This window comes from Poeciliopsis prolifica, unplaced genomic scaffold, assembly GCF_027474105.1.
Source record: "Poeciliopsis prolifica strain line A6 unplaced genomic scaffold, Auburn_PproV2 SCAFFOLD036, whole genome shotgun sequence".
NCBI classification, from domain to species: domain Eukaryota; kingdom Metazoa; phylum Chordata; class Actinopteri; order Cyprinodontiformes; family Poeciliidae; genus Poeciliopsis; species Poeciliopsis prolifica.
The window spans coordinates 6,068,481-6,095,902 of NW_026562411.1; the positions used below are offsets into that span (position 1 = coordinate 6,068,481).

General features: G+C 34.7%; 1 protein-coding gene across 3 annotated transcripts in view; it reads right to left on the reverse strand.

Moving 5' to 3' along the window:
• Positions 1-27,122, reverse strand: part of LOC129374401 (partitioning defective 3 homolog B-like) — a 196,678-nt gene extending 169,556 nt beyond the window's left edge. For all 3 annotated transcript variants that reach the window (XM_055052799.1, XM_055052798.1, XM_055052800.1), the window contains exons 1-2: positions 26,077-27,122; positions 13,634-13,735 (exon numbers count right to left, since the gene is read on the reverse strand). In XM_055052799.1, the coding sequence (XP_054908774.1) occupies positions 13,634-13,735; positions 26,077-26,193 (219 nt within the window). In that variant the 5' untranslated portion in view covers positions 26,194-27,122. The remainder of the gene's footprint in view (positions 1-13,633; positions 13,736-26,076) is intronic.
• Between the last annotated feature and the right edge of the window lie 300 nt (positions 27,123-27,422).

A 27,422-nucleotide genomic window follows, 5' to 3' on the forward strand; every position in this document is an offset into this window, starting at 1 on the left:
AGGGTAAACTCCAGACAGGTTGGGTAACACAGCGTAACATAAGAGACACAGGATACACACACATACACACACACACACACACACACTTAAGGATACACTACCCTAACAGTCTTATAATAATAATAATCATCACCATAATCATAATAATAATAAACATTATTGTTTATTGCAACACCTTCTCGGAAATTTTCATCCAGCAAAATTTGGTCTAGCCAACTGCTCTACTGTGCAGACAGTATTTTATGCAAATTAGTTTTATAATTGCTATTTTCAGAATAAACCTACTAATTAATGTGGATAACACTGCATTTCCATTTCCCATTTATGAGTTGGTGAGTTTCTTTTAAAAAGCTGAACTTATTCCATTGTTCATAAAAGTGATAACTTTTTCTACTGAATGCTGAGTTAGTGAAACACTGCTACACACACCTTTTTAAAGGTAGATTTTTCATATTGCATGAAAGCCAATTCAACTGGAATTATGTTACAAGATGCACAAAGAAAAGCCTCACTCTTTTGCTTTACCCATGTTTATTGTATTATATCAAATTCTCTTATGTTCTGTAAAAATGTTAAATCAGACATTGTGGCTGAATGGTGACTTCTGTATCTTTATTGTGGTGGGTAACTGAGAATTTGTACCAAGATACATACCGTATCAGTCACAAAGTCAAATATCCAACCCAAGTATGTATGAACTGGTTAATATAAAGAAAGATTATATCAAGATTATCAGTAAGTAATTGCATGAATAATCAGTCCCTGTATATACCATGTATCCATACTCGCATACACACACACCCAAACACAAAAAGATACATGCATTTAACAGATGGCTGGTGGTTAAAAGAGTGTGAATGATAAAACCAGCCCACTATTCCTCTCCTTTGTCCATTATTCCACTCCACTGCATTTAAAGAGAGTATGTGTGTGTGCGTGTGCGTTCGTGTGTGTTTGTGTGTTCGCACATGCAAAAAAATAAATCTGTGTGTGGAGCTTTCAGCATGCACCACGAATCTGTGTCTAAGTGAAACAATCTAATCACATCACAAGCATCATAAATGAACAATATTAAAGCTAAACTACCAAAGTAAAGCATTAAAAACAGCCATTTAATTTTTGCTTCTTACTACTTTTATTGTCTAAATTTGTCAAGTATGACGAGTTCCAGGCAATCAAACTAATGGTGCATAACAGGCCTCCTCAAAATATGCCTCACAAGTAATGTTGTATTACCCATCTGTGTACGTAATCATGTGAAACATGGCGTGTCTGTAACATATGAGGCTGTGTGACATTAAAGGTTATGTTTAAAAAGATTGTAATCTAGATGGTTTATGATGCGTGTGGGCTTTTTTTGTTGGGTATGCATGTATGGAAGAGATATCAAGGAGGCGGCAAGTGTCAGCTCCACTTTAATTATATGCACTGCATTCACACATAAAAAGACCTTTCACATCAATAAAAAAGTATCTAATTGCACAGTCATCCTAATTGTGTCATGTAACCTAACTTGTAAATAGTTTTATTCCATAACCTAAAGCTAAGAGTCTGAGTGTTTTGAAAGGGATAAAAAACAGGAGCAAAAACAGTGATTTGTTCATAGTCTGAAACTGCAACTGTTTTTTAGAAAAATTAGTTGTAGTTCACACAAGTATGATTTTAAAAAAAAATAAGTTTGAAAGACACTATGAATCTTATCACAGTAGTAATGTATTTTCAGTCCTATTTTTTCTTCTGTTTTATTTTTTATGCTGCTAATTACATTTTCTTTTCTATAAAAGAAAATGTAATAACACACAGAGCAAAATGTTTTATTGAAGGCTAAAATCTTGTTGTCTTCAGACATAAAGCTCAGTGTATGTCAAATGCTAACTTGCTGAAAGCTTTCGTCTTTATCCACTAACGAGAAGTGTTGGACAAATAATAAAGAATAAAGAAGCACAATAGCTTTAATACTATTTGCATCCCCACAAACAGATCACTGGCTTCTATAACTTCAGCAATAAAATAAGGCCTAAATAAGTGGTAGGTCCAACACAACGTGTCATTCATTAGACTGACTTATCCATTAAAATATAGAATTGTGATTTTTCTAATCTATGCAAACGAGGTCATGAATAAAATAACCATAACAATCAAAATTATATTATTCTAGCAGCAGTCTCTATTACTGTAGCTTTAATTTTAAATAAAATAAAATAATATGCTATGAATTTTTGTTTAAAATGTGCAAGAACAATGACATATTGAAACGTAATTTTTAGTCGACGTATTCATACTGTGAACACTGGTCTATACTTGCACTGGGAAAATGGAATGAAAGTTTTTATTTCAAAAATTGGCCAAAATTAATATTCATTTAAAACAAATTCCAAGGAGAAAATCTAAGCATGCAGTAACAAATAGACCAAAAGATTATATCAGTAATCTTTGGGTAACCGCACAAAAAAATGCATACATAATTTAAACCTTACCATACTTCTTTATTTAAAACTGTTTCTGACAATGAATTATTTTTCTCTAATAGACACTAGGAATAAAAATAATTTAATCAGCAAACAAATGATAATTTGGATATTTTTATCCAACTTATTTTAAGGATAAAAATAATTTGAGGTCCCTGTGATTTTTTTAAGCAAACATTTAAATTATTCAGGTCATGTTCCCTGTTAATAGCCAGCCACTTTCCTCACTCACTTCTGTGCTCATTACCGCTTTTATAAAGTTTACCACCACCACGAAAATGAAAACTGTAGCCATTAGTGGAAAAAGAAAACACACCAGCTGTTGTTGGCAACAGATGCTCTGAAAAAAGTTTATAATTTATATCCCTCTTTCAGTCCACAGAATGCCTTTGTAAATAATAGCATGTGCTGACATTAATACTACAATGGGTAGATTGAGTAATTCTTCACACAAATGAACCAATTAGGACATTTAAAAAATCCATTTAGTAATAATGACTGAGAAATGATCATGTGGAAGTTATTTGGCCTCACACATACACAAATAACTACATTTTAAAAAGTAATTTGGCCAAACTAATCATGAAATACAGATTGATTCCTGTCATCTTTCTAAATGTGAAACTAGACTGAGATTTCTAATACAATTCTCATTTAAGATCATTTTGACTTAACTTCTTTTCTGTCTTCAAACATTTAAATGTTTAGTGAACCATTTATCACATTGGGTGTTCACTTATGAATATGAATCTGTTTCCCGCTGCAATCCAGAAAAATTCCCCCAACAACACAAAACCTAGAAACTTTGGTGGGTTTTATTTGATATTTTTTGATACCTTTGTCTGTTTCTCCTTCATACCTTTATAATTCTTTCCTTCTTCAAAATTTATTTCAGTTTGAAAAACAAGTACAAGCCATTACAAATGAGACAATTACGACCCTGGAAGGGTTATAAACTCCATAATCCTCCTCATGCCCGCTTTTTTCATGCCCACACTGACATAAACTTCACAATTTCACAAGGACCAATAGCTTGAGCAACAGCAAGTTAAACCACACAAAAAAATGTAAATGAAAGCATTGATAAGTAAAGATGATGTGCTTGTAATGTTATTATTCATAACTGCTTGTTCTGGCGTGACAAGATAATGAAGACAATAGACATCAGACAGTCAGTCAGTATTTTACTGAGTTCTGAGGCAGTTCATGATTAGGCTCTTACCACATTTGATGTGTGCGTGTGCATTTGTGCGTGTTCCAATGGTTGATGTGTCAACATTAATTGAACCATGACCAAGATCAAAACAATGAGACTAGAAAGGGATTAGAAAGACGCGCCATATGAAATACTGAGAAGCCTGATTTGTGTAGGTGGATTCTGAGTCGTTCAGCATTTCATAAAAACATTATGAGCCCAGACTTAGTTCCAGCAAATCCTATTATTTATGTAGGAATTCCAAGTTAGACTTATCATATTAGTATTCTAATAAATGTTATTAAATTATTTCTTTCAATTGTTTCACACCTCTCTGTCAAATATTGTAAAGTTGTACTTATTTCCCACCATTTTCTTTTTGTTATTGTTATAGGTTGCTTTTATTTATAAGCAAAATGGTTATTTTATTTTATGTTTTTTATGAATGAGTTATCCATAGTTAAATGTGTTTCTCTCATAGATATATGCTAGGTTTTTGCTGAATACAATATATGTGTTTATTACCATAAAACACAATCCTAAATCAGAAATTCTAAGTATTTTTTTATACCAGTCAATTGCTACTGTTATTAAGCCTGGTTTTGATGGTGGTTTCCTCATTTTAAAAGTGTTTCTTCTAAACCTACATCACAAGAACGCTCAAGATGGCAAATTACTTCAAAGTCAATGACTCAATATAATATCTGACTATACCAGTAGTCAGATTTTAGTATCTGACTACTGATGGAATGGTTTGGACTGCTTCAAACGTAGTTTAGAGTGATCTACATAATTCAATGTGAATTGGTTATTTTTTGTCCTGTAAAGTGCTTTTAGAGATATTTAAAAGCACTGGAGGGCAGAACCGTCAGATAATGCTTCTGCACGTTGGTGTTCCCGCTAAAGCCTTTTATTAATTTCATTTTATTTATTTTTTTTTTTATTTTTTGCCCCAATTTTTCCTTTACGACAATCTTACAATGGCCTGCAGTGTATAAGGTGTTATGTGGTGTGTTGACTATGCAATGTTGAATATGCCCAATTTCAGATCGGGCATATTGTCTTGGCCCGATTATTGTAGCCTGTGGGGTTTCCCTGACTGGGAGGGAGAACGCAACCTGTTGAATGTGACAGGTAGCCAATCAGAAAGCTTGGTGACGTAAGGATGAAAGGGAATTCCAAACAGCTGATATGGTGCAACTGAGTGTCCAATGGACATCCGAGGTGATATGTGGAAATGTTCTGTAAAGGTCATTTTTATATGTGTTTATTATATGTGGTTATGTTTATTCAGTTAAAAATGTTAACTACAAAAAAACATAACTCACCTCCAAATCATAGTGCAGCAAATACAGCTTCTGCTCCCACCTTCTTTCATCAAACGCCTTTTCTTTTTGTCACGTCTTTTATCGCTTACTGCTTCTACATCGTCATCCGTCTTTGATTATTCTAAATTCACGTATGGTATGTTGGGGGTTTAACTGGATTTGAGGTGTTCGTGAGTGGAATAGGTCCGCATGTGGTATGTTGCTCCTGCTGTGTGGCTGGACACACGAACCAATCGAACATGTTGTACTTTTATCGGCTTGTGTCATGTGTGGTCACAGAGCTTTGGAAAATCAGCCAACAATCCTTAAATCGTACCGTGTGAACCAGACCTAAAACTCATAAGCTCTACTCCTCTCATCTTGTCTCAACCACTGCGCCAATGCTCTCTAACTCTGGTTGCTATGGTAATGTTTACATATCCCTTCAAAATTAGCTCGAGATGTGCCACAAAAGCGAACATTACATCCAATGTTGATTTCAGGATATGTTAGATTGTACTGATCATTAAAGCATAGTCATTTCAAACACTAATATGCACTAAATTAGATAATTGATGAAACAAAAGCACATGTACATTTTATTTAAAAAGAAAAATCTTTTTTCAAAGTTACATTTCTTTATACTTTCAGTTCTAAAACTTTTGAAATTTAACTGAACCTCTACTCCTCTACTCTTCTTGCTGTTTTTGTTATTTCCTAATCCTACTTATCAATAGATCTTTGAGGGAAACTTGGTTCAGATATATTTTCCTTTCCAAGTGAGAAATCAGGTCACAAAGGTTAAGTGAATGAGCAGGAAGGATAACATCTCTTGCTTTACTTTCTCCTTCCTCGCTCAGACACACACGCTTAACCGTATTATAGTCACCTTTGACCCCTCAGCCTTTCCCGTGAAGTGGTCAACTGGCGAGAATAATATTGACCTTTTACTAAAGAAAGCATTGCTGCTTATTGCTTTCACAGATCACACTGGTTTCATTTGGTGGATATCACACTGTATGTGTATGGGGATATACAAGAATAATGAACGCTTGAATTTAAGGTTTTGAGTAGAGTGGCTCTGAAAGAAATGGCCTCAACTGCTCTGCAGAAATTACTGATCAACTTGTTAGGCCAATTTCATTCACAATTTCATTGTGAATGATCTAAATGATCTAAATGACATTAAATGTCATTTAGCTCACTAAGCTATTGAGGAATAACATTTTCTTAGTGGCCATCAAACAGGGGTAACAAGGTATAGGATACAAGGAACTGCAGAAGCAACAGCAATACAATGCTTAGTGCCAAACTTTTTTCTCAGTATTAAAAAGAGCCCCATTGTATTATGCTGCAAAAAGGATCTCTTAATGCTAAATATGAAATGATATTGTAGCAAAATGTCAAGCAATATTATTAAAAACAAGGTTTTGTTTTTGTACTGTCTTTACCCCACAACTGAAATAAATATCCTCCCGCCTCATTAAATTGTCATTTGCCACCAGAGACCTACTACGGACCATAAGTCCAGCTATTGGATACCAAACAGGGCTCAACATTAATGGTTTCCCTCTTTGAAATAGCAGTTAAATTTTGTGTTAGGGCACATCAAGCATCTCACATAGTTGTCTGAGCCATCAAGCCTAAAAACTTTTATATCCTTTTCAATTTCTTTCTTTCTTATGAGGGGAAAATATTAGAAGTTTTCCAGAAGGTGTTCATGAAACTTTTAACTTAGTTTAACAAAGGATGTTTATAGCTCGTGCAAACCTGTAGCCTGCTTAATTGGAGTTTGGTATAAATGGTAATGCGTCTTTTGACATCAGTAGAGACAAATGTCTTACTAATGACTTCAGCCACACTGAAGGGATTTTGTGCATGAACAAATTCATACTACAGCATCTAAATTGGTTTTAAGTCAAAACTTTAAACTCTGTCCCTCCAAAACATCCACTTTTTTTTTTTTGAGTCATTCAGAAGTGCATTCTTGTCTACTCAACATGGGATTTATTTAATTTCACTGCAGTCTTTTATGCATTCTGACATGTTTCATGTTGTGGTAGTTAAATGTGTAAGATGTCATTGAATTCCTCATGTGAATGTGGTTGGGTGTAACCGGTAGTCCTTGAGAAGGGTAAAGGAACAATAAACCTTGTCTTTCTTCAGCACTTGAAATATAAGCCATTAGCCAAATTGTGAGTTATATTTCCTAAGGTTGCCTCAAAGGTAAATCACACAGACAAGGACTATCCATCTATACTAAAAGCTAACATGTAACACAAGAAGTATTTTAAAACCAGTACACCTTATGTAAATCAGAATCCTCAAATTTTTACTTGCAGATTTTTACTTGCATTCTAAAAACATAAAACAAAGAACAGAACCTTTTTACCTCACTCTGTGACATGAAATCAGACAAACTTTAGATCAGTAAAGATTACATTAATTATTTATATTTGTTAAATGCCGGAATGATGAGTAAAATGATACGCAGATTTTTTTAAACTAATTCAGAAGTTTACATAAATTTTGTTAGTATTTGATGAGAATTGCCTTTCAAACTTAATGACTAAGTATCCTATAATTCAACAAGTTTTTCAATACTTCATTGAAATTCTGCAGTCTTTTCCACAGCAAAACATCTACAGAGCATGATGCCGCCACCCCCCACTTCCCAAACAGGATAGCTTTGAAAGCTTTCTCCTTTTTCCTCCAAATATAACAGCTGCCATTCTACTATCATTAGACCATTGGATATGTATTCACAAAACACAAAATTTTGTTCCAGACTCTCCTTACAAAGTGTTATATGGGCTTTTACAGTGCTTTTGTTGTAATGGATTCTTCCTCATTAAGTGGTCTTATACCCCATGATGCAACAGGACTAGTTTAACTGTGAATCATGTGATTATCTTACCAGCTTCTGTCAGCATCTTTACAAGGTCGTTTGCTGTAGTTCTATGTTTGAAAAGCACATTTGTGCATTTTTCACCAAAACATGTTCACCTCACAGTCATAAAATACATCTCTATTCTGAAAGAGATAATGGTTGGACCCTCGTGTAGTGCTTATAAAGGTATATACTGTTTTATCAGACAAAGTGGCATTTTCAGGCATCTGGATTGTACTACAAAAAAATATCGATAGATAGATAGATAGATAGATAGATAGATAGATAGATAGATAGATAGAGATAGATATATAGATAGATAGATAGATAGATAGATAGATAGATAGATAGATAGATAGATAGATAGATAGATAGATAGATAGATAGATAGATAGATAGATAGATAGATAGATAGATAGATAGATAGATAGATAGATAGATAGATAGATAGATAGATAGATAGATAGATAGATAGATAGATAGATAGATAGATAGATAGATAGATAGATAGATAGATAGATAGATAGATAGATAGATAGATAGATAGATAGATAGATAGATAGATAGATAGATAGATAGATAGATATAGATAGATAGATAGATAGATAGATAGATAGATAGATAGATAGATAGATAGATAGATAGATAGATAGATAGATAGATAGATAGATAGATAATAGATAGATAGATAGATAGATAGATAGATAGATAGATAGATAGATAGATATAGATAGATAGATAGATAGATAGATAGATAGATAGATAGATAGATAGATAGATAGATAGATAGATAGATAGATAGATAGATAGATAGATAGATAGATAGATAGATAGATAGATAGATAGATAGATAGATAGATAGATAGATAGATAGATAGATAGATAGATTTTTTTCAAAGAAATACTTAACTATCTGGTTTCAACTGTATGCCTTTCTCATACTTTTGGTAAGTTTTATGTCACAAGATTTTTCCTTTTTGTTTGTGGTGGAAAATGATTGTCGGCTAAAAAAAATATGTTTCACAAGTAACAATGACAGCAAAGCAGGGTGAAGGTGATATGTGGCAATATCCCTGACGATAATTTATAAAGCTAACAATGTTTCTCAGCAACCTATGAAATACTGTTAACCTTTCAAACAAGCCCTGGCTGCAGCAAGTCAAATTCTAGATGCAAATGAGGTTAAATAAATGCATTAGGAAATACACTTCTGACAATGTAAATAAAAAATGCTGAAATCCAAATTTTCTGCTTACTTCTCAGTTTCTGTGGCATAAAGCTCTGAGTGGGCTTTGAAAATAGTGTAAAACATTAAGGTACAGGAGAAGAAAGGTGTTAGTGGGAATGTGAGTGTTGGAGGGGAGTGCCAATGAATGCTGATCTAAAAGCAAACATGTAAAACACACCAAGAGAATTATAAAAAACTGGTATAACCTTGCTAAAAAGAAAGTCAATACTCTTTCTGCTTTAGGGTTCTACATATCTGGACATCTGTACTTTACCAAGATCTCAACTTGTTTAAATCTAAACTTATGTGCACAGAAGCCATCATTAACTATCCATTAAAGCAGAAACAAAAACTGGAAAAGGTCTGTAGATAAGAACTGGCACACACAGCCAAATATCTGGGGAAACAAACCAATTGGTTTGCATTTCAATCTTTCATACACACAAATAGATTTTCACTCAATGTTTCCCTATGGTTTTGGTTTTACTTGATAAATAATGACATGGTAATCGATTATTTATGTCACACAATCAAGGTTCAGATTTAAAAATCTGGTTAAGGCTATTCAATTTTTTATTTTATTTTTAGGGGTTACTTTCTTTTTAACTTGAATTATTTACCACGTATCAATACATATCTGATACCATTGATTTGATTTGATTTTTTTAAACTGCATTTTGACCTGTGACTTTAGCAGACTTCAGCTCCCCTGTTTTTCTTATGATCATAAATCCAAAGCCAGGCAGACTGCCAACAGTAAAACACTCATCTGGGATCAGGAACCATTTATTCATTTCAGCTCAGTAATACTACGAGAGCCTGGCTTCAGAATTCAATGAATATTTCACTTCCATTTTATATTCAATCTCTGGTGCTCAGGAATGTGCACTGTTGGGTGTCATTTTTGTGTATTTTTCTGGTTTGTGTCAGTGCATCAGCCTTGCCTGTGGCGTGTGTGTTTTTCAGGAAGTAGTTTGCTTCTCATCATTTGATCTAAGCATTACGATGTGTTTGTTTTAGGTTTATTGACGTGCTAGCTTTGATTCTGGAGCTGCATTAAGCATTTCTCCATAGTGTTATTTTTATTTTTTCATCAAAATAAAATTAAATATATAAAAAGATATCTTTATGCTTACTGCTTTTTTTTTAATCATGTCCAGAAAAATATGGACATTATTAACATGATTAAACGAGAAAGTAGTTAGCATAAAGCTATTCTTCAAAAATGTAAATTTATGGAAACTAGGGAAATTTTAATACTGATAAATTTTTTTAATAATACCTTGTCATTGTTTTTCTTCTTCTTCAAAAGAAATCAGTACTTGGCCACATCAAGGCTCATCTATTTAAATCATCTATCAAAACCGTACGACTGGATTTTGGGCAAGATGCTCATAAAAACTTTACAATAATCCTGAAATATATCACAACAACACTATGTTAGGTGTACACAACATATGAAGATGTACTGCATTTTGGGAGGAGAGACCTCCAGATGTTCCCATAATTCATACAATCAATTAAAAAAAGCCTTACTCCTCTTACACCATTTGTCAGGCTACAGCACCAAACACACTTATTGGTATGCACTAAAACAGCAATAAATCAAATTCACATTTTACTACAATAGCATTATTACACACACAAAAAAAAACATTTGAAGAACCTTTAACTAAAGCAGAAACATTTTATAAACATTTTTTATAATGAAAATAAATGGTGTCACAATTATTAGCAACGCTAAAGTTTCAATAAAAAAAGTAACAGTTATTTATATCAAACTTGATCAGGGAAACTTTTGATCGGACATCAATAAAATTTATAGATAAAATGAAACAAAGACCCATTTCTCTGTCTTTCAAAATGAAAAAGCACAATAACCTTTTATGTTATGTAAATATGTGGTCATTAAATAGTTATAAATAGTCTTTGCTCATGTCTAGACACAGAAACATAATTCAAGACTTTTGAAATAACTAGATCTGTGAGAAACAAGGATGGAAAAGGGGTCAATTTTATCTAGCAACCACACAAAGCAAGTCCCCATTGTTAAATACAGTGAAGGATCTGTGATGCTGTGGGTCTGAGTCTTTTTTAATGAATTTGGGAGCCTTGTCATGAACCTTGAAATAAAATGGCATTTTATTTATTTATTTATTATAAAATAAAAATCTTTGAAACAAAAATACTCAGAGAACTGAAAATGGGCCACCATTGGTTCATAATAAATTACACAGACATTTTTAATTCAGAGGAAAAAAACATCAGTTAAATTTAGTATATACCACTTCAAAGTGCTTTTATTTTGAAATCTTATTTCAAAAGCAAAATCTTTCATATTCTGTAAAAGCACCTTTTATTCTTACTACAATAAATCTGAGCCTTTGTGAGGAAGTGCTTAAAAATTACAATTTGAATTTAAATCAGCAAACATACTGGTAAAGACAATGCTTTGCTTGATTTCAGCAAATGTTTTTGCAAAATAATATTATATTAATTAAAAAAAAGAATTTAAATGGAATATCATACCATCTTATTGTCCAGGTGCAATGTCAGAAGAAGACAAAATTATATACTTTAAAGAAAAGCAAATGTTCCAGATCTCAAGAGTCACAGCTGTTTGTGGAAAAAAACAATCCCTCTTGTAAGCTGTACAGTTTCATCAAAAGGAGAGCTTTAGACAACTCTGGATAATAAAGCATTACAAATTAAAGCAAAGCACAAGTGAAATCTTGCCATCAGCATGAGCTCAAACTGCTCCATGTTACCCTTAAAACCATGGCAACAAGTTTTTGTAATACATACACTCCCAGCTCAGATGCTGGTGAAATATTTTGCTCTTAAAACCTTCATAGAAAAAGACCGTTGTTGAATTAAAAAAAGAAAAGACTCCTGACTCATGGTTAACAAGAAAGACAAGGCTTCTGTGCTTAAAGGTGCTTAAGGACAGAAAAAATCCCAACTTTAGCAACTTTGATATTAATTAGTGCAGGAGAATTCCCATATATTCAACTGAATTTAGATCCCCCTAAAGGCATACAGTGTGAGGCAAGGACACAAAGATACGTTTTGCACTACACTTTCTCGCCAGCAGGTTCCTTGGCTTTTTTAAGAAGTGACCTAAATGAAAAATTCAGTTCACCATAGGAACCAAGCTCATTAAAACATGTTGACTCCGTTTTATTTGAAGAGCCATACAGTGAGATTCATTTGATGTCCTAAGCCAGAAAGTCTTTCATCCAGGTTGTTTATCACATTATACCATACTCTATGACAGAGCTCTCAAAACCAGACTTTTCCGAAGAGTTAAGAAAAAAAAAACACATTCCTAGAGGGGGAATTAAGAAAAAAAAAACTACAAATATATGGATTTGGTCTGCCTCAAGTAAATGGTAATGGTATTCCCTTCTGCTGAAGGCAAGTTAAAACCTTTACCTTTGAATTTTGCTAGAGAAGCAATATTCTATCTGAGGGAATAGCTTGTGGGCTATAGCAGCTCAATAAACTGCAGTGTGAACATGCATATATTTAAAGTCCAACACACAAAATATACTGATAGCTGCATATACACTTTTCCTTCTTTACAGCGTATTAAGCTGTCTCAGGGACTATTTAGTAGGTAGGCTTTCAATGCATTATAAAGACAAATCAGACGTATAAAATATTAGAAGATTAATGCAGGTTTTTTCTGGAACTCTGTAGACGGTAAAAACAGCTTACCTGTGTAAGCCTGTTTTGAGATAACCATCTGTTTTTTGGCAAATAGACCATCTAAAGAGTTCCTCCACAATTTTGTTTCAAAAGCCCATATATTTTTTTATATAGACTCAGATTTCTCAGGCAGTTTTTGGCACATGTTTAATGCAGATGTTAAAGTTTACAATTCATTTCTGACAGCTATTTTAAGAGTGGTCTGAGTTGAAATGTACAACATGTGAAAACTGGAAATGGGGAGAAAAAATGGATGAAAAAGGGTGGGGAAACAGACGTTTGGATGGCTAGAATGGCAAAAACCAAAAGGCAACTTATTTTGCAATATTCAGACATCTACCTTGTGGAGTCATGTTCATGGGCCAATGGTAGAATCTAAGCGCAAGCGTCAAACCAGAATGCCATATAATGTCCTGTCTTTATTTAGTAAATTGGAAAAATGTTAGAGAAACAACTATAGTAAAAGAAAAGAAGGAGGAATAACAGGAGAGGAAGACGTGGAAATGACAAAAGGACAAGAAGCGCTAATCACAGGTGAGTAGATGCAGCTGGAAGTACAGCAGAATGGCAGGGTGAGGGAAAGGGATAAAACCTGAAAAAGACATCGACACCAAAAGTAAAAAATATACATATATTCTGGGAAAGGCAATACTTTGCCTTACTCATTTTCCTTTCCAAACATTTACAGACCCATATAATTAAATCAAATTCCTTATCTTTCGAGATTTGGAAATTGTAAATTTATATTAATATTTACTAAGGAGCATTTACATAATTTGAATGTTAAAATTCCTTCCTTAAGAAGAATAATTCACACAATGCACACATTCTTACCTTGTCTTTGTCCTCGACCAAATCACTGAGGATGTCATCAGGGTCCAGTATACCCCCATCACAGTACTCAACATGATGGGTTCGAATGACAAAATCTCCCTCCTAAAATAAAGAGCACAACTGAAAATCAACAAGCTGCAAACAACTGATATCTGCTGTTAGAAAATAACTGAAATATTATTTTGTGATTTATTTAGCCTTTGAATTTCAGCTATTTTTAAAATCTCATTAGTTCTCCTATAAAGTCCCATATATTTGTCAGTTTCAACTCCAGAGGAATGAAGAAAGTGTAAATAGCCACCAGCTACTTTTATCCAGGTGCACCGTCATTGGTGTCAATTAATAGTCATAGTTCACAACCTTTGGTCTTTTTCACTGTTCTTGAGAAAAGTTGTTTGTGAAGAAAGGATAACTGTCCTTAAACAACTCATCCATCTGGCAGTTTTTCCTTTGAATCTTTACACCATAATTAATTGGTACATATTTTTATTTTAAAAAAACTGCACATTAATTGCTCCTTAACAAATGCCATCAAGTCATACTGAAGTTGCTATTAAGAACTGTTGCTGATATGCAATTTCCAATTTCTTTCTACATTACAGTAGAACTATGGCATTTGTCGGACTAGTGGACCAGAACCGCCTGCAAATCGCTAAAAAGTTCACAAGTACTTGACTACCCCAATAAAAATGCTTATAACCGCCTATTTCAATAGCTCAAAAATTAAATATACTTTAATATACATTAAAAAGTAAAGTGGAAACCATCTTAGCACTGCCAAAGATGATAAGATCTGCAGTCTTTTATCTCTACTATTGGGAAACAGTCAATCAGTGGCAAGGAAAATGAATGGTGCTTTTGGATTGGCTGTTTTGTAATTGTCAGCCAATAGCATGCCAAGTAGCACTATCCTAGATATTTCAGCTCCCTAAGTTGCATTTTTTTCAAATAGTTTACATAAATCATCAAAAAAAAAAAATCTGTGATTAGGTCAGTTTTCCATGATCAATGGAGTTACATTGCCCTGAAAAATTTGCAAACAGGTGAATCTGTGAAACAGTTAAATTGTGGGTATGAACATAATAACTAATTTTAAATTTAATAATACAGGTTAGCAAAAACACAAGTTTTTCTTTTGGTGAAGACATTAATGCATAATATGTCCATGCTGTCAAGTGGCCAGTATAAACAAAGAAAGAGAGAGCTGCTGCCCTGTATCTCTGGAAGCATGTCACAAATATTTCACAGAGGCAAAAAGAAACTGTCAGCTCTTGAAAACGTCATTTGTCTCCTTCCAAAAAAGAATATAGCCAAACTCAAACCATCCACAAACAACCTTATCTACTGCCTGCAAGCTTAAACAGCCTTCTCTTCTTGACCGGCCTCCCCTCGGTTCCTTTGTTTCCAACCTCCACACATCTTCCACATCTTTCTCTAGGTGCCTTGTACAGATTACGACTCTCGCCTGGCCCATTCTCTTTCCCTCCTAACCCCCTTTTCTCTGCTGTGTTGGGTCTGTGATTAATGACACAGACACAGAACTGGACAGCTGACTACACAAAGCTAGTTGTCGAACAACATATTGAGACAACAACAACACGAGCGCATACACACACATCCTAAAAGCCGCACACAGCCTACAGAAAGGTATCCATCAAAATATTACAGGGAGCTGCTTCATTAAATTTTTCTTTCGGGGTCAGGTGCAAGGAACAGAGGAGCCACTCTGTGTTCCTGTACATGCCTCTAAAGGCCAATACACACAGAACACAAACTTAACTGTATCTTACAGAGACACAAAACAGACTGTTACAGTTATAACATATTGGTTCTGGCAGGTACATGTCATGTCACACATGTCTTAACGTTGAAAATATCAGCTTTGTTATATCTAATCTAAAGATGACATGTTGTACATTACATTGTAATTGCCAAAAAAGGGGAAAATATTGGGTCTTATTATATTTTTGAAAGTGTTCTGATGTAAATGACCTTGCAAAGCAAAACACTACCTGTGTTTGAAAAGTGAAACTGCACATGAGCTACAAACACATCATTCCCATAGTAGAACACAGAGGTAGTAGCATCATGCTATGAGGGTTTCTTATTAGAGCTGATGGGACTATGTATTGAGCAAAATACAGAGCAGACCTAGAAGAAAATTAAAATGGAGAAAACATGGAGCAGAAGTTTTTATTCCAAGATGACAACGTCCCTAAAGATACAGCTTCAATGCACTGGCTTATATTAGAATGGCCCAATCAAAGCACAGATTTAAGTACCTAACTTCTGATTAAGGCTCAGTTATCTTGCGAAACACTTTCAGATGTGATGAGTTTTAAAAGGTAGTTCTGCTGACAAAAAGGGGGTGAATGCACACCTTTTCTCATTTGTAAGATAATTACACAATTATTTGTCATTATCCTTTCTCTTCACAATGATGCAGTACTTATGTGTCGGTTTAGAAGACACCATACTTTCACCACACATACTGTGTATACAACTCATCCAGAGAAATAAAATTTACTTGCAAAAGCACAATCAAAAGGGGGAACTAAATAGAACTAAATTCATTGAAGTTAGTTATTGTAAACTGACAAAATTTAAAAATGCATAAAATTCAAACATCACATTGCATGTTTAATAACTTGCAATAAAGTTCTCTCACAAGCTAAACATAAACTCTGTTCACTCCAACTGCATTTTTACCACTGAAAATCAAAGCATTTCACCAGTTTTTGTTTTACAGCTAGTTGAACGTGCGTTTACTTCGCCTCTCATAATTCCTGCTTTTCTTTCCAAATAAAATGCAGTGTGCTGCTGTGAGGTTTGACACCAAGCCAGTTTACACATCATCAACATTGTCAACTGATAGTACCTGGCACATGTTCAGGTTTTTTTAATTTTAGAAGAATTTTGAAGCCCCACTTTGACATTGACACAACTGCAATTGGCAATATTACATAACTTCACATTCTCAATTCAGCAACAACATCAAACGGTGGTTACAAAGTCTACATATTCATCTTGACTCTCCTTTAACAAAAAGACTTGCTGAACATAAAATTCCTTTTATTCTCCATAAAGAATAAGTCAGAAAAGAAGTTTGTGCACTTTTCTGAAACAATTTTCTGCAACCTGTATGTTTTTAACAGTGATTATATATCACATACATGTTCATACAAAGAGAAAAAAAAAACTTTAGAGGAACATAACTTTTCTTTGTTGCTTTAATCATACAATTTGATATTTTTTGTAGATAGACTAAACATTACAGCAAATACTAACTGTATTTATTATTCTTTGTATATTAATCAACCACAAAACTTTTAATTAGCTTTAACTTCTAGCAACATAAAATTACAAGGAAAGTTTTCTTTTCTGTGTACTAAAGCGGAGTTTTGCAGGCACTAACCCACTTCTAGAGAACCAATAATGTTTTCTCTCCATGAAGCAGTGAAAAATGTTGTGGCAGAAGTTATTTGCATTACACCAACACCCTCATTCCTTTGGTGACCTGCAACTGTTTTTAGGTAATCAACCGCCCCTTTGGATATCTTCTCAAAGTGGGAAAGGCACATCTTTGTAAATGAAATTTTTGACTTTAAAGTGCAGTTTGGAATTTTACATTTAGAATTTGTCTTTTTGAACAGCTTGCCCACACTGTCTCCATGAATCGGATTTCCTACCCGGTCAGAAAGCTCAGTGTGAAGGCTGATTGCAAGCTACCACATCCCATCGTGTACAGAAAGGTTGGTGGCAGTTTGATTTAAGAGAACATTAAAACACTGCTCTGTACCTAAGTCAACAGAAAAGAATGAGGAATTCAACACATTCCTGTGGTTTGTCTGAAGAAAATCAGGAACGCTTCTCCTCCCTGCCTCTCCCTCATTCTCAAATATAATTGCCTGTGACCTGGAAGGAGCCAGAATGTTTTACAACTTTATGAGCTTGTCCATTCAGGTCTCTTCTTCATTGCTATCCAACCTATTGAAAATATTGCTTACCTGTCTTCCAAGCAAACTTCTTTCAGCAAAAAATTGTTTTTAAAAGGATTCTTGAGCTCATTCTTTGTCCATTTTCATAGCATTTAAAGGAGGATAAAGCCATGGAAAAACATAAATAAATTTTAAATCATATGGTTTTGGTCTTGCCATTTTTTTTAGGGTTTTTTTTCTTACAATTCAACACATCAATAAGATATACTGATCAAAGTATGTTTTGATGTTTGAAAAACATGCAAGTATGAGAAGTTATTATCAAGGGTAATTTTTATTGTAATATTTAGATTTTTTGTGTGTGATTTCAGCCAGCGATTAGAAATTCTTAAGAGTTCTGGATCGTGTTTGTTTCCAAAACTGTTTCCAATTATCTTTGTTTTATTAAAAAAAACGTATGTTGAACTTTGTGATGTGTCTGTATTTTTAACATTGATGTTAACGTTAAATCATTTTATGGCCTAAAAATAACAATTCAGAGTTAATGATCACATCTTTTTACAATTATAGTAGATTATCACAAATAAGTTCCTATTTATCAAAGTTATCACAACAAATAATTGGAATTAATGGAATCAATATGGAAATCGGAAATTTGCCAATCAACAAAGAGAGTCAGCTGATAAAGCAGATGGATTGTTTGGTTGCATGTTAAAAATTAGTGGAGGTAAACCTCTTTCCGTCATAGTGCAGGACTGTGGTACCCAACCAATGTTCCCTCTAAGCTGCGCGCCTGCGCAATCGCGCACTACTCACATATTCGCAGCGCACAAGAAAATCTATGTAGCGCATAAAATAAAGTCCAACGTAAAGTGGACATTGAGCTCAGACATCAGTTTTGACTATGGACCAATAAATTTTTTTTTTTCCGTACTACTTTGTGATCGAACTTAGTGAGTGACAGGAATCCAGCCAATGATACGATACGGTTCACTTTCGCTACGCAACCAATCAGCGCATGCTGATTGGCTGTGTGTACGTGGGTTACGTGCCTTGGTCATATGCGCCGTGCAGGTGAGAATAGTGCGGCAGAGTTAAGAAACGTGAAAGCCATCACCTTATCATGTCTACGTGGAACATCCACTCACCAAGCCAAAGTAAAAAAAAAGAAATGCACTTCTTCTAAGATCAAATGGAATCAAATCAAATGAAAGGAATGTTCTGCATTTGATATTGAAATGTTGAGTTCAGACTTTTGACTATGGATAAGCAGACATTTGTACACTGGCAAAGAAGTACGAGGCCATTCTCCTCCACCCACAGATTATGGAGGCCATTAACAGTCAATATGCTGAATTCAAGTACATAAAGCAAGAAGCAGACTGACCATCAACCTGGGCTAAATGAACAACCACTGGAGAAGTGAGAAGAAGTGAGAAGTGAGAAGGGCAGACATGAAAAAAACTAATTAAATATTTTACAAGAATTTATACTGCATCACAAGCTATAGAAAACATTTCATTGTGCAAAATGTGAATGTTTTAATCTGAACAAACATTTATGTCTGAAAGGTGTAATGTCTCATTTCTCACCCTGGCTGAAGCAGGACTCTTCTTACTTATAGCATGCATCTCATGAACAGCAATGTTTTCTTTCCTTTTTTTTATTTTAATTGAGCAAATCACTTAAATTAAAAGCAAACGAAAGAAAATTGCTGATGTAATTAGATTTTTTTAATAAGCCATGCAACTTTCTATGATTCCAGATTTATGATACTTGTGCGTGGCCACGCCGTGTACACTGATGATGCTCACAGTGGTCCTCAGTGTGCCCAGGAAGCTTGTGTGTATGCCCAGACACATAAACAATTAGAGGGAACATTGTACCCAACTGTCATGCAATTTCCTTGTTATAAAATTAAACCATACAAAAAGTGTTTGTTTCAAATAGTTTAGCTTTTACTTCATGCAAACTCAAGGCAAAACAGAATAACTTCCTCTTTGAAAAATTACAAAATAATTAGGCCGTATGGAGTTAGCATCTTCACCATGTATGAGACTGTTGAACACTTGCTGGTGTTTGTTAACAAATAAGTAGCATTCGGGAAGTAATTCTGGTGGAGTCCTGGAAGCATATTGAATGGTATTTATTAAACAAAAATTATGTCTTATTTTAAGTGTAGAAAATAAATTTTAACAAAAACATCAACTGAGCTTCTAATATTTCTCACTCTATTGCCACCATTTTACTGAAAACTGAAAACCTAAACTCTGGGCCCTGCTTCTTAAAAAAGCAGACTGGTGGTCCTTAGTCTCCTGCGTGATATTCTTGTATCAGTTTGTTGTGGAGCATCCTAGATAGCAGCTTAAAGTGTTAATTTTCTATCATGGCTTGTAAAAACATTTAATATTCATTGCAGGTGACTTTCTTTATCCAACTTCATCTGTGATGTTTGAAACATAATGAATGGATGCTTAAGCATACAATAAGCATTTGACATGAATGCTTACTATACCTATGGATAAATTGAGAAAGAGTTTCCTAATTCTAAAATTAAAAGTCTGAAGGTGCAACACATGCCAAGGTGTGTTTATTTTTTTTTATGTGATCAAACAAAAATAATGTAGGAAAAGCACACACTTATGACATTTCTATTAACCCTCACAGGCTCAAATTACTTGCAAAGACTAGCTAAGTAGCATTTAGTTGTTGCAAATCTGCAACATCTGCCTGGAGAGGGTTAAAAAACATTCATTTAAAGTAGATATGTCTATTGATAAATTACCCAAAGTTTGTTTTGTCTGTCCACACAAAAGCCAGTGTCGTTGCATACTGTTTCACTGAAATGTAGTCTTTTACAACAAAGATCACTCTGAACCACATTTAGTGCAAGTTATAAACAGAACAACAAAGTAACAATCAACTGGTTTCATTTCCCACCTAATCACAACTGAACAAGACACAGTAGGTACTGCTTTCACAAATTTTCAGAACTTCCTTTTAATTAACACCGAGTAAAACTGCAACATTCAAAAACAATCAGCAGTTGTTCACATTCGAAAACCCCCTGGAACACACTCTGCTGTTTCGTCAAAGTCAATTAAGAAAGTCCGTCAACATTGTAATAACTTCCTGGTGACTCCCCGTGAAAACAGCCTCCGTCTGTTTCTTTTCTCTCCTTCCTCCCTTTCTGGCGCCTCGTCTTCTTCTCTGTGCCATTCAAGCTAGCTACCTATTTGAAAGACTTATTGATTTTGCCACAGTGACCTCTTTGAATATTACTTTTTGAAAAATATTAGTATTTTTCTCAATACAGCCACACACTCTTTCACAACAAATCCACATTCATAAATCAAGACTGATAGCTCTAGTTCCAGAGCTGTTTCTTGGAAATAAATCATTTAATTACAGGTCAAGCTGAATTACAGGTCAAGTTGACTGATAAATGTAACATGGTGTTGTGACATGGTGACATGTATAGACTACTTTGAACATATTACTGCACTATTTCTGGTTGTTTTATGATTAATGTAGCCTCGGTAAAAAGAGGTATATTTGAAGTTGTAAGCCCCAAAACATAAAAGTATATTTGGCACAAGAAAATCACTAGAACAACAGAACACCAAGCCCACAATGTGGTGCCTGCAACATGCTCAGGACTGCTGTCATGAAGGATTCCACCAAGATATTACAGTTAAATGTTTTGATGTAAAATTTTTAAACATCTCTTAGACAGTTAAAAGTTTTAAATCTAGTTAAATGTTACACTCAAAAAACTCTCAAGTAGAAAAAACATAGCAAGTCATTAGCAGAGGTTTGTTTAAGAGAAATTTCTTGACAGAATTCTTTATAAAAAAATATTGCTTGATTGCCCAAATTTTAAGCTGCAACCTGTAAAAACGTGTCGCCTGAAAAAGAAAGAAATACTATGTCCTTCAGATTGGTGAACCGTTGTTTTCAGTGACAATTTTCAGGAGCAACAGCAAACAGTTCTTCAAATAAAATATCACAATGTCCATTAAGTAACATTATTTTAATCAAAACTGAATTGACTAAAATATCAAATAATGTTATTGATATATTTAGACATGTTAAAGAAATGTTAAAGACTTATTTTGCAGTCTGTCATCAAAGGTAAACTTGCTTGGACAACCATTTTGACAGTTATTTTGAATATCATTGCTAACCAGAATCATAAGATGATACAATCTTATGATTAGAGAATACAATTGTTTTCATTCTCCCTTTTAGCAGTGAAGGATTCCACCAAGATAAATGTCAGAGGTTTAAACTGGACAAACCCCCTTCATATGCAGAGTAATTGTGTTTTAATCATGTGCACCTAATGTGATATGCCTGTATGCAAATTAAGCAATTTTGAGTGGACATAAATTTGGAAATGTCCAGATTTATGCCCCACCAGAAATGTTCCTTTTTCATTTCATAATACTGAACATTTAATATGTTCTTCTTTTTTTATTTATAATACCTTAACTTCTCTATGTTCAAAATAACTTTCATATATTCATATGCTAAAGTAGGTTAGAATGACACAAGCTGTTCTTGATATATTTATTCACATCATTATACATGATGTGTAGTGGTTTGAAGACCAAGACATTTCTAAGCTAAATAAAACAAAATAGCAACAACTAAATAAATGTTCTCCTATGCTCATTTCACAGCTCATTTTCAAGGAACCACACACTTTTCAGACCACTTAACTAGATTTTGCTTTCCTCTGTTAAGCAATGGCTTCTCTTTAACAGTTCTGAGAACTCTTAACAAAAGAGCTCATAAATGAGCCTAAGAGTGTCAATTTAACAGTGATGCACATGCAAGAATGTGCAAGATAATAAAAATGGTTTTAATACAACACTGAACTCACTAAGTAGCATTAGGAATATGGGGGGAGGGAAGACCAAGGAAGACAGACAGAAAGCAAGCTGCCTCAGTGAGAATTTTAAAATGTGATTTGCCGAGCACTGTGAAGGAAGATTAGGGAGACTGGACGGCTTTACAACACAGACACCCCAGCTTTCTAATCCTGAAATACATTAACAGCAATAATTATACAGCTACAACCGATTAGTGTTGCAGAAAAATGACTGAGTGACATGAATAGGAAGGGGGTGGGGAGCACATAGGAAAAAATACATGGAAAAGAAATACAAAGAAAGACAGTAAAGACAGATGTGATGAAGCAATTGAGAAAAACTAAATTCTCAGGGAGTCCAACAAGAGAGGGAGGAGAAAGAAGTGTAGAAGTCGATAGTCAAAAGGTTGTGAAACAAGAGGCAGAGAAAAACTTCATGCCAAAAAATGTGAATATTTATCTTAAAATTTATCAAAATTATGAGGAAGAAAAGCATAATAATGTTAGGACTTGCAGGAAGAGGATTAATTCAGAGACATACGATGGAAGAAGGTAAGATGGAGGAAGGAACAAAGAACAGCAAGCTCAAATTTACTCATGGCACAAATCCAGGCCAAATAATTTCTTTGACACACATGGAAAACCATGTGTTTAAAGATTTGATTAATGGAACAGAGGGGTACAAAAAACACATGCAGCTTTCACCTTGTCTCTCAGTGAACATTAACATCTAAAATGTGCTTAATTAAGTCAAATCCGACAAAGTCCAGCACAACACAGTGTGTGCTCGTTTGTTTTTCAGTTTCATTTAAACTAATTTAGAGATAACAAAACAGTGTCCTCTGTGTTTCATTCGAAATGTACAAAGTTAACAGATAAATTTGTAACTAATCTGCTGCACACTGCAGGTTTTAGTAGGAAGAACTTTTTAAATCTTCATTATGAAACATTAGTAGGTTGCTTCACTTACAGTGGACTTCCAGTATTCAAAGTATTCCTGTAAATACTTGAAAGCTATCAACCAATAACAGGCACAAATGAATGAAAAGAAAATTTTAACTTAATCATTACTAAATATAAATTATAACCTCATGAGGAAAATATAAAGATTTTCTTAAAAGCAACATTTAGATATCAAATGTAGGACTTTTTACTACCAAAATATTGTTCACACCAGTATATACACCAGCTAGTGACGCAATCAAGGACTCAGACCTCAACTTTCAGAGCCACATAAGTACAGTTACAAAGCCAGCCTTCTATCACCTGAAGAACATTTTTTAAGCTGAAATAACTAATGTCCCAGCAAAGTCTAGAGAAACTCATCCATGTGTTCGTCTTTAGTTGCACTGACCACTTCAGCAATGTTTTTGCAGATCTGCTAAAAATCAGTAGTTGCAGCTGATCCAAAACCCTGTTCACTAAAACTAGGAAGATAGAGTGCCTCATCAGAATTTTAAAGACCTTACACTGGTTCTCTGCAACTCTGAGAATAGATTTTAAAATACTGTTAGTTTATAAGTTACTTAATGGGTTAGTACCACAATATATTAAAGCCTGCTGTTATTGTGTTCATCTTTCAAACCACTCTGTTCATCTGGTTTTAGTCTACTCTGCATCCCCAGAACCAGAACCGAACATGGAGAAGCAACATCAGCTTCTATGCACCACAAATCTGGAATGAACTTCTGGAAAACTGCAAAACAGCCAAAATACTTGAGTTCTTTTAAGTCAAGGCTAAAAACCCATCTGTTCAAAGTTGCCTCTACTTAGTAACTGGAACATTGATCAACATATTTGAAATCTATTTGCTTGATTATTCTGATTTTGAAAACACTGTTTTGGTAAAATGTGCTATACAAATAAACTTAACCAGACTACTAATTATATGGTGCACAAGTATAACCAAGTACACCACATTTTCATTATCTTACTGAATGCTAGCGCACCCTCGCAAAGTTTGAAGGGCACACACAATGTACACTACAAAAAAGCTTTAGTCACAGGATGCCCGGACAGGTTCAGTGTCCATTAATCAATATTGACTAATCGTTAACACTTTGTGAGCTTACAGAAATCAAATATGAGCTGTACAAATCTTCTTCCATTTGTTATCAGTTTGCAAAACCAGTTGGTTTACAGAATAAAAAATAAAAAAAATTAAAAAAGCCTTCCTAGTTTTATATGGAACTGAGCCATTTCTTTAAAGGGGAAGTGCACAAAGAGGAAGCACAGTTTACCTGAAGGGGAAACAAAGCTTTTAGCTGTGTGTGTGCACAGCACTGTGGAAGGTGGAGAAGAGATGTACTGGTGTGAAAGATAAGAATGATAAATGAGAGCTGTGTGGGCTGAGAGGGTGGTATATGGATAGCAGATTAAAAGGCAAAAAAGGTGCAGAGAGCACAAAAAAAGAGGAAAATGAGGGCATCTCTCCAGCCAAAGTTTCCCACATACACACATTGCTTCGACACATCTCTCCTTCAATCAAAACTGAGCCTATCTATCCATAAGGCTGCTGTGCTTTTTGAATAATGGACCCAATATGAAGCAAGTCACTGAGATGATTTGGTTGTCTGATGGAGGTCATGAGGTTCCTGCCCTGAGAGCAGTGCAGGGAATCAACAGCAGTCATAAAGGAATCACAAGACGGAGTCATTTGCATTTTACACTCACAACTAAATTGGAAATGACTCGTGTCTGCTCCTGTCTGGGCCATCCCGATTCATATCAGATACGCTTTTAATTTTTTATACAGCAGTTATGGAGAACCAGACCTCCGTGGCTTTGTCTAATTTCCCAAGACTTAGGGCGCTGAAAATCCTATGGTTCTTTAATGATATGAAAATGAAAGAGCTTTTGGATGATTTTCTTATGTCTTTAGGGACGTCAAATGTTATGAAGCTATGAAAGTTTTTCATAAAAACGAATCTTAGCTCTCTTCTGTCATTCTTCATGAAAATCTTTGCATATTATTAAAAATAATAAATAACGAATAATCTGTCTAGTTGATGGCTGAAAAGTCTGACCGTGAGAAAGAAACAGCAAAAAAATTTTACGGTTTTGTTCATTTTCACAAACACACTGATCCAGCCGGCAAAGTTGCTAACACAGCTGCCTTTTAAACACCAAAGATGCATACCAACAATTTGAAAACATATCGTTTTAAAACTCATAAACTCTTCCGTCTTCTTGACCCTACAACTAAAATATAATAAGTTGAGTTTTCTCTAATTCTATTGAATAGAGTACTGCAAGGTTTCCAACTCTTTACCTACAGCTACACACTGACAGTCAGCTGGGATTTAATTAAAAAAAACTGCATTGTCAATATTTTCTTCTCCCTTCTCTCTTTTTTAACTAGACTTTATATTTTGTGAGCTTCAGCAACCTGCACATAGTAATCTGTGTCAAGTGTGAATCACTGTGCGATTTTTTTTATCAGGCTGATAACTAACTGAACAACTATCATACAAAACAATCAGTGCTTGTTTAGAATGTGAGTGAAAACTTTTTTCATTAATTTTTTTTTCATTAAAAATAATTGCACCACCTTCCACCTACAAATTTTCAAGATACAAACAAAATAAAATGTGCATTCAGAAGTAAATAGTAAAAGAACTATTAATTACCTGCTCCAGTAGTTTTCTGTACCTCTGGGTGGCTTGCTGGATAAGATCCCTAACAGTCCATCCATCCTTGCAGGGCACAACAACACCTGTCTGTCCAAAAGTTACTGTCACCTTCATAATGAAACACTCAGCTTTATCCGAGATAGTGTAACAGACGAAAAGGAGGTAAGATCCCAATAGCAAAGTGCACCACAGACAGGTTTAGGGTTGTGATTAGGCACAGAAAAACTAAAAAACAGTTGGCAGAAAAACAGGAGTGGCACTGGGCTGCTTTTGTGTAGCTGCCCAGATAAATCCACAGTACTCAGAGCAACTTCTTGAAAATGTTTCCAAAGTGAAATGTCATTGTCAGCACATTACTGCAGAGTTTTAATCACCATGCAGTGGTCATCTCGGTGGACACCTCATATCTCAAGTTTTGCAGATGCTGCTGCTCAGTTAGGTCAGAGCATAAACTAAGTTTAATGAAACATAAAAGTGCTGTGATCCTTTCATGATCGGAGCTCATAAACAAGAGGTGTGTCGTGTTATTATTCCTCTCGGCAACTTCATCAGGTTCTGATAAAAAAATAAGCTAGCTGATTAGCCTGATACTAAACCCTGGCCCCGGCTATCATAGCAAACGGACGATGAAAGCTTTCACATTTAGACTATGTTTTAAACTGATGCGTCTTTTTCTACAACAACTGAGCTTACTCCGAATCGATTTGGTGAATAAAAAAAGTTTCGCATCGCGCTTAGCAAGCAGCCCCTGTGCTAGCTAACGTTAGCCACCTTAACTGAACTTTGGAGGAGGGAGGGATGCAGTCGCTCGTGCATCATTCCAGAAGTTTTCCTCTCGTTTCGACTCAGCCGTTTGCATCTACTTGATCGTCAACAGACACGACAAGGAAGCGCGGAAGTTATTAACCCGTCCAAGTCCTTAACCCGTCCAGTGGCAGGCTGCGAGTGAGCTGAACCAGCGAAGGAAGAGAACTTTACTGAGTTGGAAAAGTTTTTGGGATTCCTCCACAGCCCCGTCCGTTCCTGACCAGTTACTCCGCCGCCTGTTGCTGTCACTTTCTTAAAGGGATAGCGCCCCAATAATAAAGCACACAAAGCAGCGAAACATCAAAGAACCCAATATGTTTTAGTAACTTACTTATGTTACAAAAACTGTTTAGCATGATGTAATAACCCCTTCTACTGCTGTTCTTAGTACAGCATGTATGCAGCTTTGAAGAAAGTACAGTTTGAAGTATAAAAAATGAACTATGTCAAAATGCCTTTATTTACAGACTATTCCAGTTTCAAAATAAAAAAAACTACTTATAAAAACAGACTTTATGCACTGTAGCACTTATTTG